The sequence below is a fragment of the Bos mutus genome, chromosome 3, assembly GCF_027580195.1.
Source record: "Bos mutus isolate GX-2022 chromosome 3, NWIPB_WYAK_1.1, whole genome shotgun sequence".
Lineage (NCBI taxonomy): Eukaryota > Metazoa > Chordata > Mammalia > Artiodactyla > Bovidae > Bos > Bos mutus.
In genome coordinates, this window is record NC_091619.1 from 65,098,664 (window position 1) to 65,111,557 (window position 12,894).

At 41.4% G+C, this 12,894-nt stretch overlaps 1 protein-coding gene across 2 annotated transcripts in view; it reads right to left on the reverse strand.

Moving 5' to 3' along the window:
• The window catches only part of AK5 (adenylate kinase 5), a 259,170-nt gene that overhangs the window by 123,823 nt on the left and 122,453 nt on the right, over positions 1–12,894 (reverse strand). For both annotated transcript variants that reach the window (XM_070367844.1, XM_005896804.2), the window contains exon 7: positions 7,177–7,267. In XM_070367844.1, the coding sequence (XP_070223945.1) occupies positions 7,177–7,267 (91 nt within the window). The remainder of the gene's footprint in view (positions 1–7,176; positions 7,268–12,894) is intronic.

The following is a 12,894-nucleotide window of genomic DNA, read 5'->3' on the forward strand; positions in this document are numbered from 1 at the left end:
TCTGCTTCACTGTAAACTTGTCCTTGCAAAATAACTCTTGTTCAGAACATGCAATGAGTAATGTTAAATGAAGATGAATTTCTTAAAAAAAAGTGTCAAGCATCTCACACACTTCTCAGATATAGACCTCTCCTAGAGATGCTACTTCCATATTTTCTTTTAGAAAAAGAACCAAGGTATGTCCCCACACAGTCTTTCCTCATTTCTTCTTCTCTTCTCATCATTACCCCTGCTGTTCACAGAATTGACTACTAGCCCACCATCAAATCAACTAAATACTAAACAGGAACACGATAGTTTATTGTGTCTGTAATTAAAAAAAAACTGAAGTACAATAAAGATTTTCAAAATGAAGAAGGTTGACCCATCAAATCATTTTGGAAAGGAACCGTAGAGCTGCCGCATATAGTTGAATAAATATGTACTCCTCAATTCTTGGTGATACCCTTGGCAACACGAGTGTTAAAGTGCCTGTAGGGGTGATATGGAAACTTTAATTATATATATGATTTTTAAATAGAAGATGTAATTTTCCTATCTTTGTTCTTTAAGCATTTTTCAAATAAAAATTTTGTAAGGTGTATCTTAGGGCCAAACTACTTGGTGTCTCAGGGTCCAGCTGGAAGACCAGTTTGCACTTTAGTGTTGGGAGGCAGTAAAGAGCTCAGGAATAAAATGTATACTTCTCTCTGATAGGATCATAGACATTTTAGAATTTAATATTTCACAGAATTCTACTCTGTCACTTTAGAAAAGAGGAAAATGAGCTGTGGAGAAGTTACATAGCTTGGCCAAGGTCATGCAGAAAGTGAGTGAGATGAAGAGAAGTCACAGCTCCCATTTCTAACACAGGCTACTGACTCCAAGTTGCAAGCAGACACAATCCCAGAGGTTTTGTATACATGATCTTCTATTAAAGTGCTCTACAGGGGAGGACCCGGAGGGGTGTGCTGTCCCTTCTACATTCTGAGAAAACAGAAACAGTGAGTGATTGATGATGAGATGGGTCACTGAGTGGCTGCAGAAATGGAAGAATGGAAAGTGGAATAAAGGGGTGTCTCTCCAGCTCGTGAAGGTCAAGGTGGCTGCTACTGACAGCTTTGTTAAAGGCAATGCCAACTTTAATTAGCTTTTGTTACTTCCACAACATGGAAATGATTCACCACTGACTAGTGGAAGTGGGGATAAGTATTTAGATGATGCCCTCCCCTTAGACTTTAAAGTGGTTCCTTGGAAATGAGCAACATGACCTGAACACAGAGGCTCACTGAATAGTTAGCTGCTTCAGTTCCTGTGTCCTACTTATTTAATTAGAAACTGTTATTTTAGTTGTTTTAATAAACTACAACATGAAAGGGTCTTAAACAACCCAGTCAACAGAGATGTCACACATTAATATTTGAAAATGGAACAAGATTATTAGAAAACTAGCTTCATCAATGGGAGAATGAACAGTCTTTGTTTAAAAAATAAACAACTCCTGCTCATAAGGAAGAAAAGATTGGTTTTCCTAATAAAATGTTTTTAACAGAAATGTTACTGTGTCATCAAGGGATGGAATTTCTTGACGTGTTGTTGCTCTTGGAAACAGTACTAATAGATCATAGAAGGCAATAGACAGGATGTCATTATCTGCTCAGATAATGACTGAATAGCTTTCATTTTCTTTTACTACTGGTTGCTTGGTTTGCTGAAAATGGTACCTTTAATAATAGTTTAAGGCTTGACATACAAAATAGGGAGGTAAATATAACCATATGTACACACTTTGCATCTTTCACTGGACAATTTAACACATAAAACAACTACAATGATCTTAATACTCAAAAAAGACAGCAAAATCAGGACATTTTGTAAAAGGGGTAGTATGGCTTTCTTTTCCCCATAATTCGAATTTCTAAATTACTTTTCAGATTTAAAAATATCCTTCCCATAGATAACAAAGGTGTGAGCTGAAATAGAACCCCCCAGGATCACTCACCGTCACTAGCTTTAGATGTAGAACGGTCTTTGGAAATGTTGTCCCCTTAAATTTAATTGAGAAGAAGATACATTGGCTTCAGAGGTACTGGAAGGCTAAGCATACTGTGTTCTGGGACAATGGTAAAGATGTTTTCCCTGTTAGTGGATCTTCAATCTGAAGTTTTGGGAAGACCCTCCTCTCAGTTTGAGTACCAAATAGAGGGAACCTCCTGCAAGACTGGGATTTCTGGGCAGTGATGGGAATCTGTAGATAAAAGTTCCTCTAATACTTCTCTGAAAGCCAAAGAATTGATGCTTTTAAATTTTGGTGTTGAAGATTGTTGAGACTCCCTTGAACAGCAAAGAGATCATAGCAGTCAATCCTAAAGGAAATCAACCCTAAATATTCATTGGAAGGACTGATGCTGAAGCTGAAGCTCCAATACTTTGACCACCTAATGGGAAGAACTGGTTCATTGGAAAAGACCCTGATGCTGGGAAAGATTGAAGGTGGGAGGAGAAGGGGGAGACAAATGATAAGATGGTTGGATGGCATACTGATTCAAGGGACATGAGTTAGAGCAAACTCTGTGAGACAGTGAAGGACAGGAAAGCCTGGCATGCTGCAGTCCGTGGAGTTGCAAAGAGTCAGACATGACTGAGCAACTGAACAACAACAATGAAAAGATCAGGTATGTTAACTAGTTGGACCACAGTAATCATTTCATGAATCAAATCATCATGTATATATACATCAGTTCAGTCGCTCAGTCGTGTCTGACTCTTTGCGACCCCATGAATCGCAGCACGCCAGGCCTCCCTGTCCATCACCAACTCCTGGAGTTCACCCAAACTCATGTCCATCAAGTCAGTGATGCCATCCAGCCATCTCATCCTCTGGCGTCCCCTTCTCCTCCTGCCCCCAATCCCTCCCAGCATCAGAGTCTTTTCCAATGAGTCAACTCTTCGCATGAGGTGGCCAAAGTACTGGAGTTTCAGCTTTAGCATCATTCCTTTCAAAGAAATCCCAGGGCTGATCTCCTTCAGAATGGACTGGTTGGATCTCCTTGCAGTCCAAGGGACTCTCAAGAGTCTTCTCCAACACCACAGTTCAAAAGCATCAGTTCTTCAGTGCTCAGCCTTCTTCACAGTCCAACTCTCACATCCATACATGACTACAGGAAAAACCATAGCCTTGACTAGACGGACCTTTGTTGGCAAAGAAGTGTCTCTGCTTTTGAATATGCTATCTAGGTTGGTCATAACTTTCCTTCCAAGGAGTAAGCGTCTTTTAATTTCATGGCTGCAGTCACCATCTGCAGTGATTTTGGAGCCCAAAAATTAAAGTCTGACACTGTTTCCCCATCTATTTCCCATGAAGTGATGGGACCAGATATATATATATATATATATATATATATATATACAATCTTTTAATTTCATGGCTGCAGTCACCATCTGCAGTGATTTTGGAGCCCAAAAATAAAGTCTGACACTGTTTCCACTGTTTCCCCATCTATTTCCATGAAGTGATGGGACGGATATATATATATATATATATATATACACACAATTTTTTACTTAAAAAATTTAAAGGAATTGAAAGTCATTCACACTTCATCATTGGAAGTGATATGGGAGCTGTGGAGCAGCTGAGATTATGTAGAGAGAGGATTCAGAGAGAAGGAAAGAGCCAAGGCACAAGACCTGGGGACTGATGAGTCACAGAGCAGAACCCATGGACATGTTTTCTTTAATTCACTGAGTCACTGATGTTTATCAGCTGGGAGATTTTACCTACTGGTGCAGGCTTCTGATTTCTCTGGAAAGAGAGAAGGATCCAGAAACACTGGTCCATTCTTTAATGGTAACAATAGTCTGTCTATCTGATCTAATCCCTTGAATCTATTTGTCATTTCCACTGTATAATCATAAGGGATATTATTTAGGTCATACCTGAATGGTCTAGTGGTTTTCCCTACTTTCTTCAATTTCAGTCTGAATTTGGCAATGAGGAGTTCATGATCTGAGCCATAGTCAGCTCCCAGTCTTGTTTTTGCTGACTGAATAGAGCTTCTCCATCTTTAGCTGCAAAGAATATAATCAATCTGATTTCGGTATTGACCATCTGGTGATGTCCTTGTGTAGAGTCTCGTGTTGTTGGAAGAGAGTGTCTGCTCTGACAAGTGCATCTCTTGGCAAAACTCTATTAGCCTTTGCCCTGCTTCATTTTCTACTCCAAGGCCAAATTTTCCTCTTACTCCAGTTATTTCTTGACTTCCTACTTTTGCATTCCAGTCCCCCATAATGAAAAGGACATCTTTTTGGGTTGTTAGTTCTAGAAGGTTTTGTAGGTCTTCATAGAACCATTCAACTTCAGCTTCTTCGGCATTACTAGTCGGGGCATAGACTTGGATTACTGTGATAATGAATGGTTTGCCTTGGAAATGAACAGAGATTGTTCTGTCATTTTTGAGATTGCATCCAGGTACTGCATTTCAGACTCTTGTTGACTATGATGGCTACTCTATTTCTTCTAAGGGATTCTTGCCGACAGTAGTAGATACAATGGTCATCTGAGTTAAATTCATCCATCCAGATGGAGGGGGAAACTGGGTCTTGTTCTGATGGGCGGGGCCATGCTCAGTAAATTTTTAATCCAAAGCTATGGTTTTTCCAGTAGACATGTATGAATGTGATAGTTGGACTATAAAGAAAGCCGAGCACCAAAGAATTGATGCTTTTGAACTGTGGTGTTGGAGAAGACTCTTGAGAGTCCCTTGGACTGCAAGGTGATCCAACCAGTCCATCCTAAAGGAAATAAATCCTGAATATTCATTGGAAGGACTGATGCTGAAGCTGAAATTCCAATACTTTGGCCACCTGATGTGAAGAACAGATTCATTGGAAAAGACCCTGATGTTGGAAAAGATTGAAGGTGGGAGGAGAAGGGGACAACAGAGGATGAGATGGTTGGATGGCATCACCGACTCAATGGACATGAGTTTGAGTAAACTCCAGGGGTTGGTGATGGATAGGGAGGCCTGGCATGCTGCAGTCCATAGGGTCGCAAAGAGTCGGACACAACTGAGCAACTGAACTGAACAATAGTCTGGGGCTGTGAAGTGGCAGCCTCTGGTAAGGATAGGTTTACTTCCAGTTTACCACAGGCTCTCCTGGGAACACTTCACTCACCAGGGCTGTGACAGATAGAAGGGGTTTACTCTAAGGCTGAGTAGAGGTCTTGTATGTTTTCAGCAGTCTTGGGAATGGAGGGGGGTTAGGGAGTTGTGGCTGTGAACACAGACCTCTCTGTTCATAAGCTCAGAGCTGTAGGAAGGCAGGAGGGGCCCCTGGAAACCCCTGCTATGGGGGTTTCTTGGTGCACTCTACCAAGGGGACCTGAAGAGGATGAAGACAGAATTTACTGAATGTACTTTATACAGCACAGCTACATCACTGTAGGATGAGGCCACTTTGGAGAAATGCTACTTGAGAATCATAAAGTGCTGGAAGTTCTAAAGAAGGGGCAGTTTAAATTTTCTCCTCTGCTCTGCTGTTTGGAAATTGAAGGTATCTATCAGATAGATATTTGTTGTGAGAGGTCTAAAATGAATGTTATGAATTAAATATTAACTTAAAAACACAGGTGTCAAGTCTTCCCTGGTAGTCCAGTGGTTAAAACTCTGTTCTTCAGTGTAGAGAGCTTGGGTTCGATCCCTGGTCAGGGAACTACCCTAAGGGTGGTCAAACAAAACAAAATAAACAAAAAACATAGGTCTACAACTTTTTTTGAAGCAGTGGTACTCTTGTTTACATGATCTGATATGCTTCTCCATATTCCTTCTTTCCTGTAACAGGCTATCTTTCTGTAAATATCACTGGAAAATCAGGCAAGGGAGTTTATATCAGTTTTCTGTGCTCTGTGGGTTTGCCCAGAAAGACTACTGCCTTGTCTTTAAAAAAAAAAAGTCTTTCTTAAAACCTGTTCTTAGTGAGCTTCAAATACAGCTTAAAATTTTAGGTGTTTAGCCTTTTTCTTTACAGCCCAGAACTTTTGGTCTTTATTCACTGAGGCTGTAACTGAGAAGAAAGGTCAGGATTGAGACAAAGATTTGAGAGTCAAACACGTAGAAGTGATGGTTGAAACCATAAGGGACAATGAGTTGATGCAGAGAAAGTGTATAAGAGAGTGAGAAAAGGGTCAAGGATGGAACTGTGAGTACTGACTACTTGAGCAGATAGACAGTGTCAAACTTCTAGGTATAGAAAGAGAAGAGTCAGGGCCACAACAGGGGCAGTGGGTTGGAATGGGGGCATCTAGAAGACCCAAGGGGAGGATTTTTCCCTGGCGGTTCAGGAGAGACATATATGTGTTAGGGCAGCCTGGAGAAGTTGTAACTTTGATTGTGCTCAAGTTATGGATTAGATTAACTTTTAAAAATTATAGTAACATAGAAGTAGTGAGGCAATGGTACCCCACTCCAGTACTCTTGCCTGGAAAATCCATGGATGGAGGAGCCTGGTGGGCTGCAGTCCATGGGGTCTCGAAGAGTCAGACACGACTGAGCGACTTCACTTTCACTTTTTACTTTCATGCATTGGAGAAGGAAATGGCAACCCACTCCAGTGTTCTTGCCCGGAGAATCCCAGGGACAGAGGAGCCTGGTGGGCTGCCATCCATGGGGTTGCACAGAGTCAGACACAACTGAAGCAACTTAGCAGCCGCAGCAGCAGCAGAAGTAGTGAAGTGTTAGTTGCTTAGTCATGTCTGACTCTTTGCAACCCCCTGGACTGTAGCCTGTCAGGCTCCTGTGTCCATGGAATTCTGTAGGCAAAAATACTGGAGTGGGTTGCCCTTTCCTTCTCCAGGGGATTTTCCCACCCATGTCTCCTGCATTTAGGGCAGATTCTTTACCATCTGAGCCTCTAGGGAAATCCCATAGTAACGTAGATCCTATGCTATATTGTGACTACCTGCTAATTTGCCTGTGCAATGACTGGAAGAAAGGCAGCAACCATAAGAACCAGATATATGGCTCTTTTCTATGTTGTTTTGTACCTTTATTTTTAAACCAGAAGGTATAAAGCTCTGAGGACAGCATCATCCTCACAACCTTACAGCAGTATGTTGAGCTCTGGCGTTACTACAAAGCCCCAGACACTTGGCAGGGGAGCAGGGTGTACTGTAGCCCAAAGGACATGATGACTTACCTGCTGCAGCCTCTTTGTTTGGAAATAACTTGCTGTCAACTGCCATGCTGATGTCATAGAACACCTCATCCTCATCTCGGTCGGCATCAAACTGGGAGAAATCAAGACAGACAAGTTGGGAGCATGAGAATACATAAATTAATTCAGTCCAAAATATAATGAGCATGCATCTCTAATGAAGGAGGACAACAGGAATTAAAGTCCTGGAGTCTTTAATCAGATATTTAGAGGATTTTTCAAGCCCAGACCTCATATCAAACAGAAAGGGGTGTTAGAGAGTAAGTGTGCAGTCACTTACGATTAAGAAAAATGGGTATAATTTTCTTAATTTCTAAAACAAGCTTTGGAAAAATTCATAACTTGTGCCTTTCTGATTCTTAGTTTTGTTTTGAAATACTCCCCCATCCTCCTTCATGAAAATATTTCCAATCAACAGGGGGAATAGGTTTTCTAATTTGTTGCTACAAAAAGGAAAAAGAGAGAACCCTCAAACAAATTTTAGCTACTATACAAATATAGATGCTATTCTATAGGTATAGTCTATAGACACTATAGGTTTAGATGTAACAAAAATTATAGATTTAAATCTTGAAACATTTTCTAAAATTTACAAAATTTTAAACATTAAATGTGGCTACATTTTTAAATCCTCTATTTCCCAAGTTGTTCAATGGTTTTTAGAAATTCACTTTAGTCTCTTTAGTTTTTTAAATTATAATTGATATACAATAAACTGCACATATTTAAAGTGTACAAAATGATAAGCTTTGACATCTGTGCACACCTGTGAAACCATCATAAAAATCAACATAGTGAGCACCTCCATCACTCCCTAAAGTTTCCTTGTGCCTCTTGAGAATGCTTTCCTTCTGCCCCCTCATCAGATAATCACTGATATGTTTTCTGCCACTAGAGATTACTTTGCATCTTCTAGAATTTCAAGTAAAGGAATGGCACAGCTTGAAACGTTTTTGTCTGGATTCTTTTAGCACAACTGTTTTGAGATTTTATCAAGCTCACTCCTTTTCATTGCTCAGTAGTATTTCATTGTATGGATATACTATTTATTCCAGCCTAGACGTCTTTTGGGAGAAGGACGTTGCAACCCACTCCAGTACTCTTGCCTGGAAAATCCCATGGATGGAGGGGCCTGGTAGGCTACAGTCCATGGGGTCACGAAGAGTCCGACACGACTGATCGACTTCACTTTCACTTTTTACTTTCATGCATTGGGGAAGGAAATGGCAACCCACTTCAGTATTCTTGCCTGGAGAATCCCAGGGACAGAGGAGCCTGGTGGGCTGCCGTCTATGGGGTTGCACAGAGTCAGACATGACTGAAACGACTTAGCGCAGCAACAGCAGACGTCTTTTACCTTGAACACTGTAGTTTTTATCCACAGATATTTGATTTGAGTCTTAGAAACTCTCTATAGAGTTCTGAAGATATGAAATGCAAGGTTTTGAACATATGAAATACAACTATAATAACTTCTATAAATATTTTTGAGCTTTGTTCTGGAATGAATTTTAATTATTGGAAACAACTTGATCCTTTCAGGCCATGTGTCTAAGATTTATTAGACTTGACCACAGCAGTATTTAGTTTATGGTTAACTATTTCCCACGGTTGTGGCAAATTTTTTTCAAGTACTCTGCCAGTACCTTGTGAATTAAGGGATTTTTTTCAGTCGGGCTGGTAGAAACAGGCACTCTTCTTAGCCCAGTGTGAGCTCCAGCTACTGTTCCTGCTGATCCTTTTGGGTTGTTTTTCCCTCAGCTTTGCGCAATTTCCTCACACGTGTGCCCCGATTTGTACTCTGCTGGATCCTGCAGATCTCCAGAGTTTTCTCTCTGTGCATCTCTTGTATCTATGATACTCTGTCCTTTGAACTCCAGCCACCTTGGTCTCTTGGGGGTCTGAGCTCCATCTGCTCAATTCGTGAAGTCCGCCATTCCCCCTAGAGCTTCCCTCTCCATGCGCTGTAGCCTGGAAATTCTCCAGTGGTCAGCTGAGGGCAATCACAGGGCCCATCACATGTTTCTTTTCTCTTGGAGAATCATCTGATTGTCTGACATCACTGTCTTAAAATTGTTTTTTTAAATATATTTTATGTTTATTTCTGTTTGTTTGTTTCATGTGGGAGGTAAAATCCAGTCTCTTTTATTCCATCATAGCTTTTTTTTCTCCTCTATTTTTTGGCTATGCTGCACAGCTTGTGGAGTCTTAGTTCCCAGACTAGGGATTGAACCAGTGTCCCCTGCAGTGTAAGCTCAGTGTCTTACCACTGGACCACTAGGGAAGTCCCTAGTCCATCTTGGTTTTTAAGCTTAATTATTACCTTAAACATATCTGAAAAGATTTAAAAGTTTTATTCCTTTACATTTTCTTACCGAAGTGCTTCATTATTTTTAGTGATGGGAATTCAGAAGACTAAATTAGAAAGTTATTACCTAACCTCCCCTCACACAGTTAAAGCACACCTGTGTGATGCTTCAACATACTCTCACGGTGTCACATCAGCCCATGGGAAAGGTGAGGCAGATTATCTTGTTTCTATTTTACAGGTGAGGAAATATCTATGCAGGTATTATTACTTTCTCAAGTCAAACACCAAATATGCAGAAGCAGTAGGGCTTGAATTTAGGCTACTAAATCCATCATACTAGGCTACACAGGCTCATCATAGTCAGATAAACAGAGTCCTGGTACTCAAACAAGTGTTAACACAGCCTTTTGTCTAAATGCAAGAGGGAGAAAAGCATATGGTGGTTAGGCAGATAAGGCAAGATTCAGTTCAGTTCAGTTCAGTCGCTCAGTCGTGTCCGACTCTTTGTGACCCCATGAATCGCAGCATGCCAGGCCTCCCTGTCCATCATAAACTCCCAGTCCATCGAGTCAGTGATGCCATCCAGCCATCTCATCCTCTGGCGTCCCTTTCTCCTCCTGCCCCCAATCCCTCCCAGCATCAGAGTCTTTTCCAATAAGTCAGCTCTTCGCATGAGGTGGCCAAAGTACTGGAGTTTCAGCTTCAGCATCATTCCCTCCAAAGAAATCCCAGGGCTGATCTCCTTCAGAATGGACTGGTTGGATCTCCTTGCAGTCCAAGGGACTCTCAAGAATCTTCTCCAACACCACAGTTCAAAAGCATCAATTCTTTGGTGCTCAGCCTTCTTCACAGTCCAACTCTCACATCCATACATGACCACAGGAAAAACCATAGCCTTGACTAGACGAACCTTTGTTGGCAAAGTAATGTCTCTGCTTTTGAATATGCTATCTAGGTTGGTCATAACTTTCCTTCCAAGGAGTAAGCGTCTTTTAATTTCATGGCTGCAATCACCATCTGTAGTGATTTTGGAGCCCCCCAATATAAAGTCTGACACTGTTTCCACTGTTTCCCCATCTATTTCCCATGAAGTGATGGGACCGGATGCCATGATCTTCGTTTTCTGAATGTTGAGCTTTAAGCCAACTTTTTCACTCTCCACTTTCACTTTCATCAAGAGGCTTTTTAGTTCCTCTTCACTTTCTGCCATAAGGGTGGTGTCATCTACATATCTGAGGTTATTGATATTTCTTCTGGCAATCTTGATTCCAGCTTGTGTTTCTTCCAGTCCAGCGTTTCTCAAAGGCAAGATTAGTGCCACCTTAATGCACTGCTTCCCACACCTGTAGACCATGGCTTCTTTTTCTTTCTTTCAAAATATTTGTCAGCTATGATCAGTATGAGGTAAGCTCTACTAATAGAAGGTTTGTTTTTATTTTTCCTGGACTTTTGAAAGATGGGTAATAGCATGTTATTTTATAAATTAAAGCTTATGTTTTAGCCACAGTACCCTAAAAAACAGAACCAAAGCAAAACTTATAGATTAACACTTTACTGGGGGCTCTGTGTGTGTGTGTGTGTGTGTAACGCCAGGGCAGTAAGTTTGAAGCAAAAGGGGAACTGAGACAAAGCAAGAAGCAAAGCAGATGTAAGGTGACATAGTACTGATCTGGGCCCCAGTTTCACAAGAAGTCACAGCTGGTCTCCAGAAAGACTAAATGGAACCAGTATATCTCAGAACAGTCTGAGGGAGAAGGAAGGGAGAGGCATATATATGCTGTCTTTTAGTTTATAGTCTTCCACTGGTCCCAGTTTTCTTTAAGAAGAGTTTAAGTTCCCCCACCTCTGGTTTGGTTGCCTAGACCCTACGGCAGCCCCTGGAAGCCAGATCACATGCTCCAGGGAACAGCAGAGTGTGTGGATCTAGAAGAGCTGAAAGGCACCAAGCCCCGGCAGGTCTGGTCTGGTTGGGTCCTGGGGCCGTCTCTGCATAGGCTCTCACCAGGCAGGGCAGCTGTGGACAGACAGTTCTCCATTCAATAGGCAACAGAGGCCTGGGGCACAAGGGCCAAGTAAGTCAAGGGAGGCTTGTAAACGGGCTCAGGCAGCTGAAAACTCAGCCAGACCTTGATTTGAATTTCTGCTTCCCTTGTAGCTGCTGTCTGACCTTGAACAATATATTTCCTTGTGCTTAGCATCTACACAGTGTGATTATTGTGAGGACTAAAGAGATGGTATATTTAACACACCAGTACAGACCCTGGACTGTACTGCGGTCCTTCATTGACAGAGTATTGTCTATACACCTTTGACTGCTTCTATACTTTGGACAAGGCAGGTGTGTGCTTACACACACACACACACACACACACACACACACTTTTTTTTTTTAAACTTGAGGATTGTGGAATATGAAATACGAGTGCCTTTGAGATTTTCTAAGAGATAGCCTATCCTTCAACTGATTTGAACAAGGATATGTTTAGCTCTGGCACAATAAAGTGCTTAATTGTCCAATCCAAAAGGCAAAATACCCAAAGTAAAACATCTTTCATGAAAGCATTCAACAAATATTTGCTGAGTAACTACTATATCCTTGATAGACTCTTGAATTTGACCACTCCTAAGCACTTGGATGATGAACAGGGAGCCCCAAAGAAGGAAGATGACACCCACATGGCCAACTCAACTCTAGGATTATGCAAAAGCTGATGAAGCCCAGTGACTTCTGAATCAGGACCACAGAATTTAACCTAGATTTTCTTATTTTCTGTAACATCCCACGTTGGCAGCTCCAGGACTAGAATAGGACTCTTCTGTCTAGCTGTTTGGCAAATAACATGGCATACTGATCTTGGAGAGCATTCTGATTGAGTACTATCAGGACAGCTGCTACTTCAAGGAAAAGGTCTTCACGAAATAATAACATTCAGTGTTGGAGAGGTTGTGTGTATGATGAGTAGAGAACTGGCTTTTCAATCATCAGACATTTTATCTATTATTTGTTTCTGCACAAACCATACATATCAATGGTTCTCAACCAGGAATAATGTGGTCCACCCGCTTCCACCCCTGGCCCAAATTTGACAATGTTGCTAGATATTTTTGGTTGTCACAACTGGCAAGGGAGAGACTGGCCAGGGATGCTGCTAAATATCTTATAGTGCACAGGACAGCCCCCTCACAACAAAGAATTATCCAGTCTAAAATGTCAGTAATGCCAAAGCTGAGAAACTCTCATCTATACCAAAGCATTCTCAGTTTTGGGGTTTCTAAAAAGTGTGTTGAAACTCGAGTAGCAATTATTCTCTTCCTCTCCTCCTTTCTCTCTCTTTCTTTCCTTCCCTCTCCCTTCCTCTCCCTCTTTCTGTCTGATTTTGAGCTGAAAG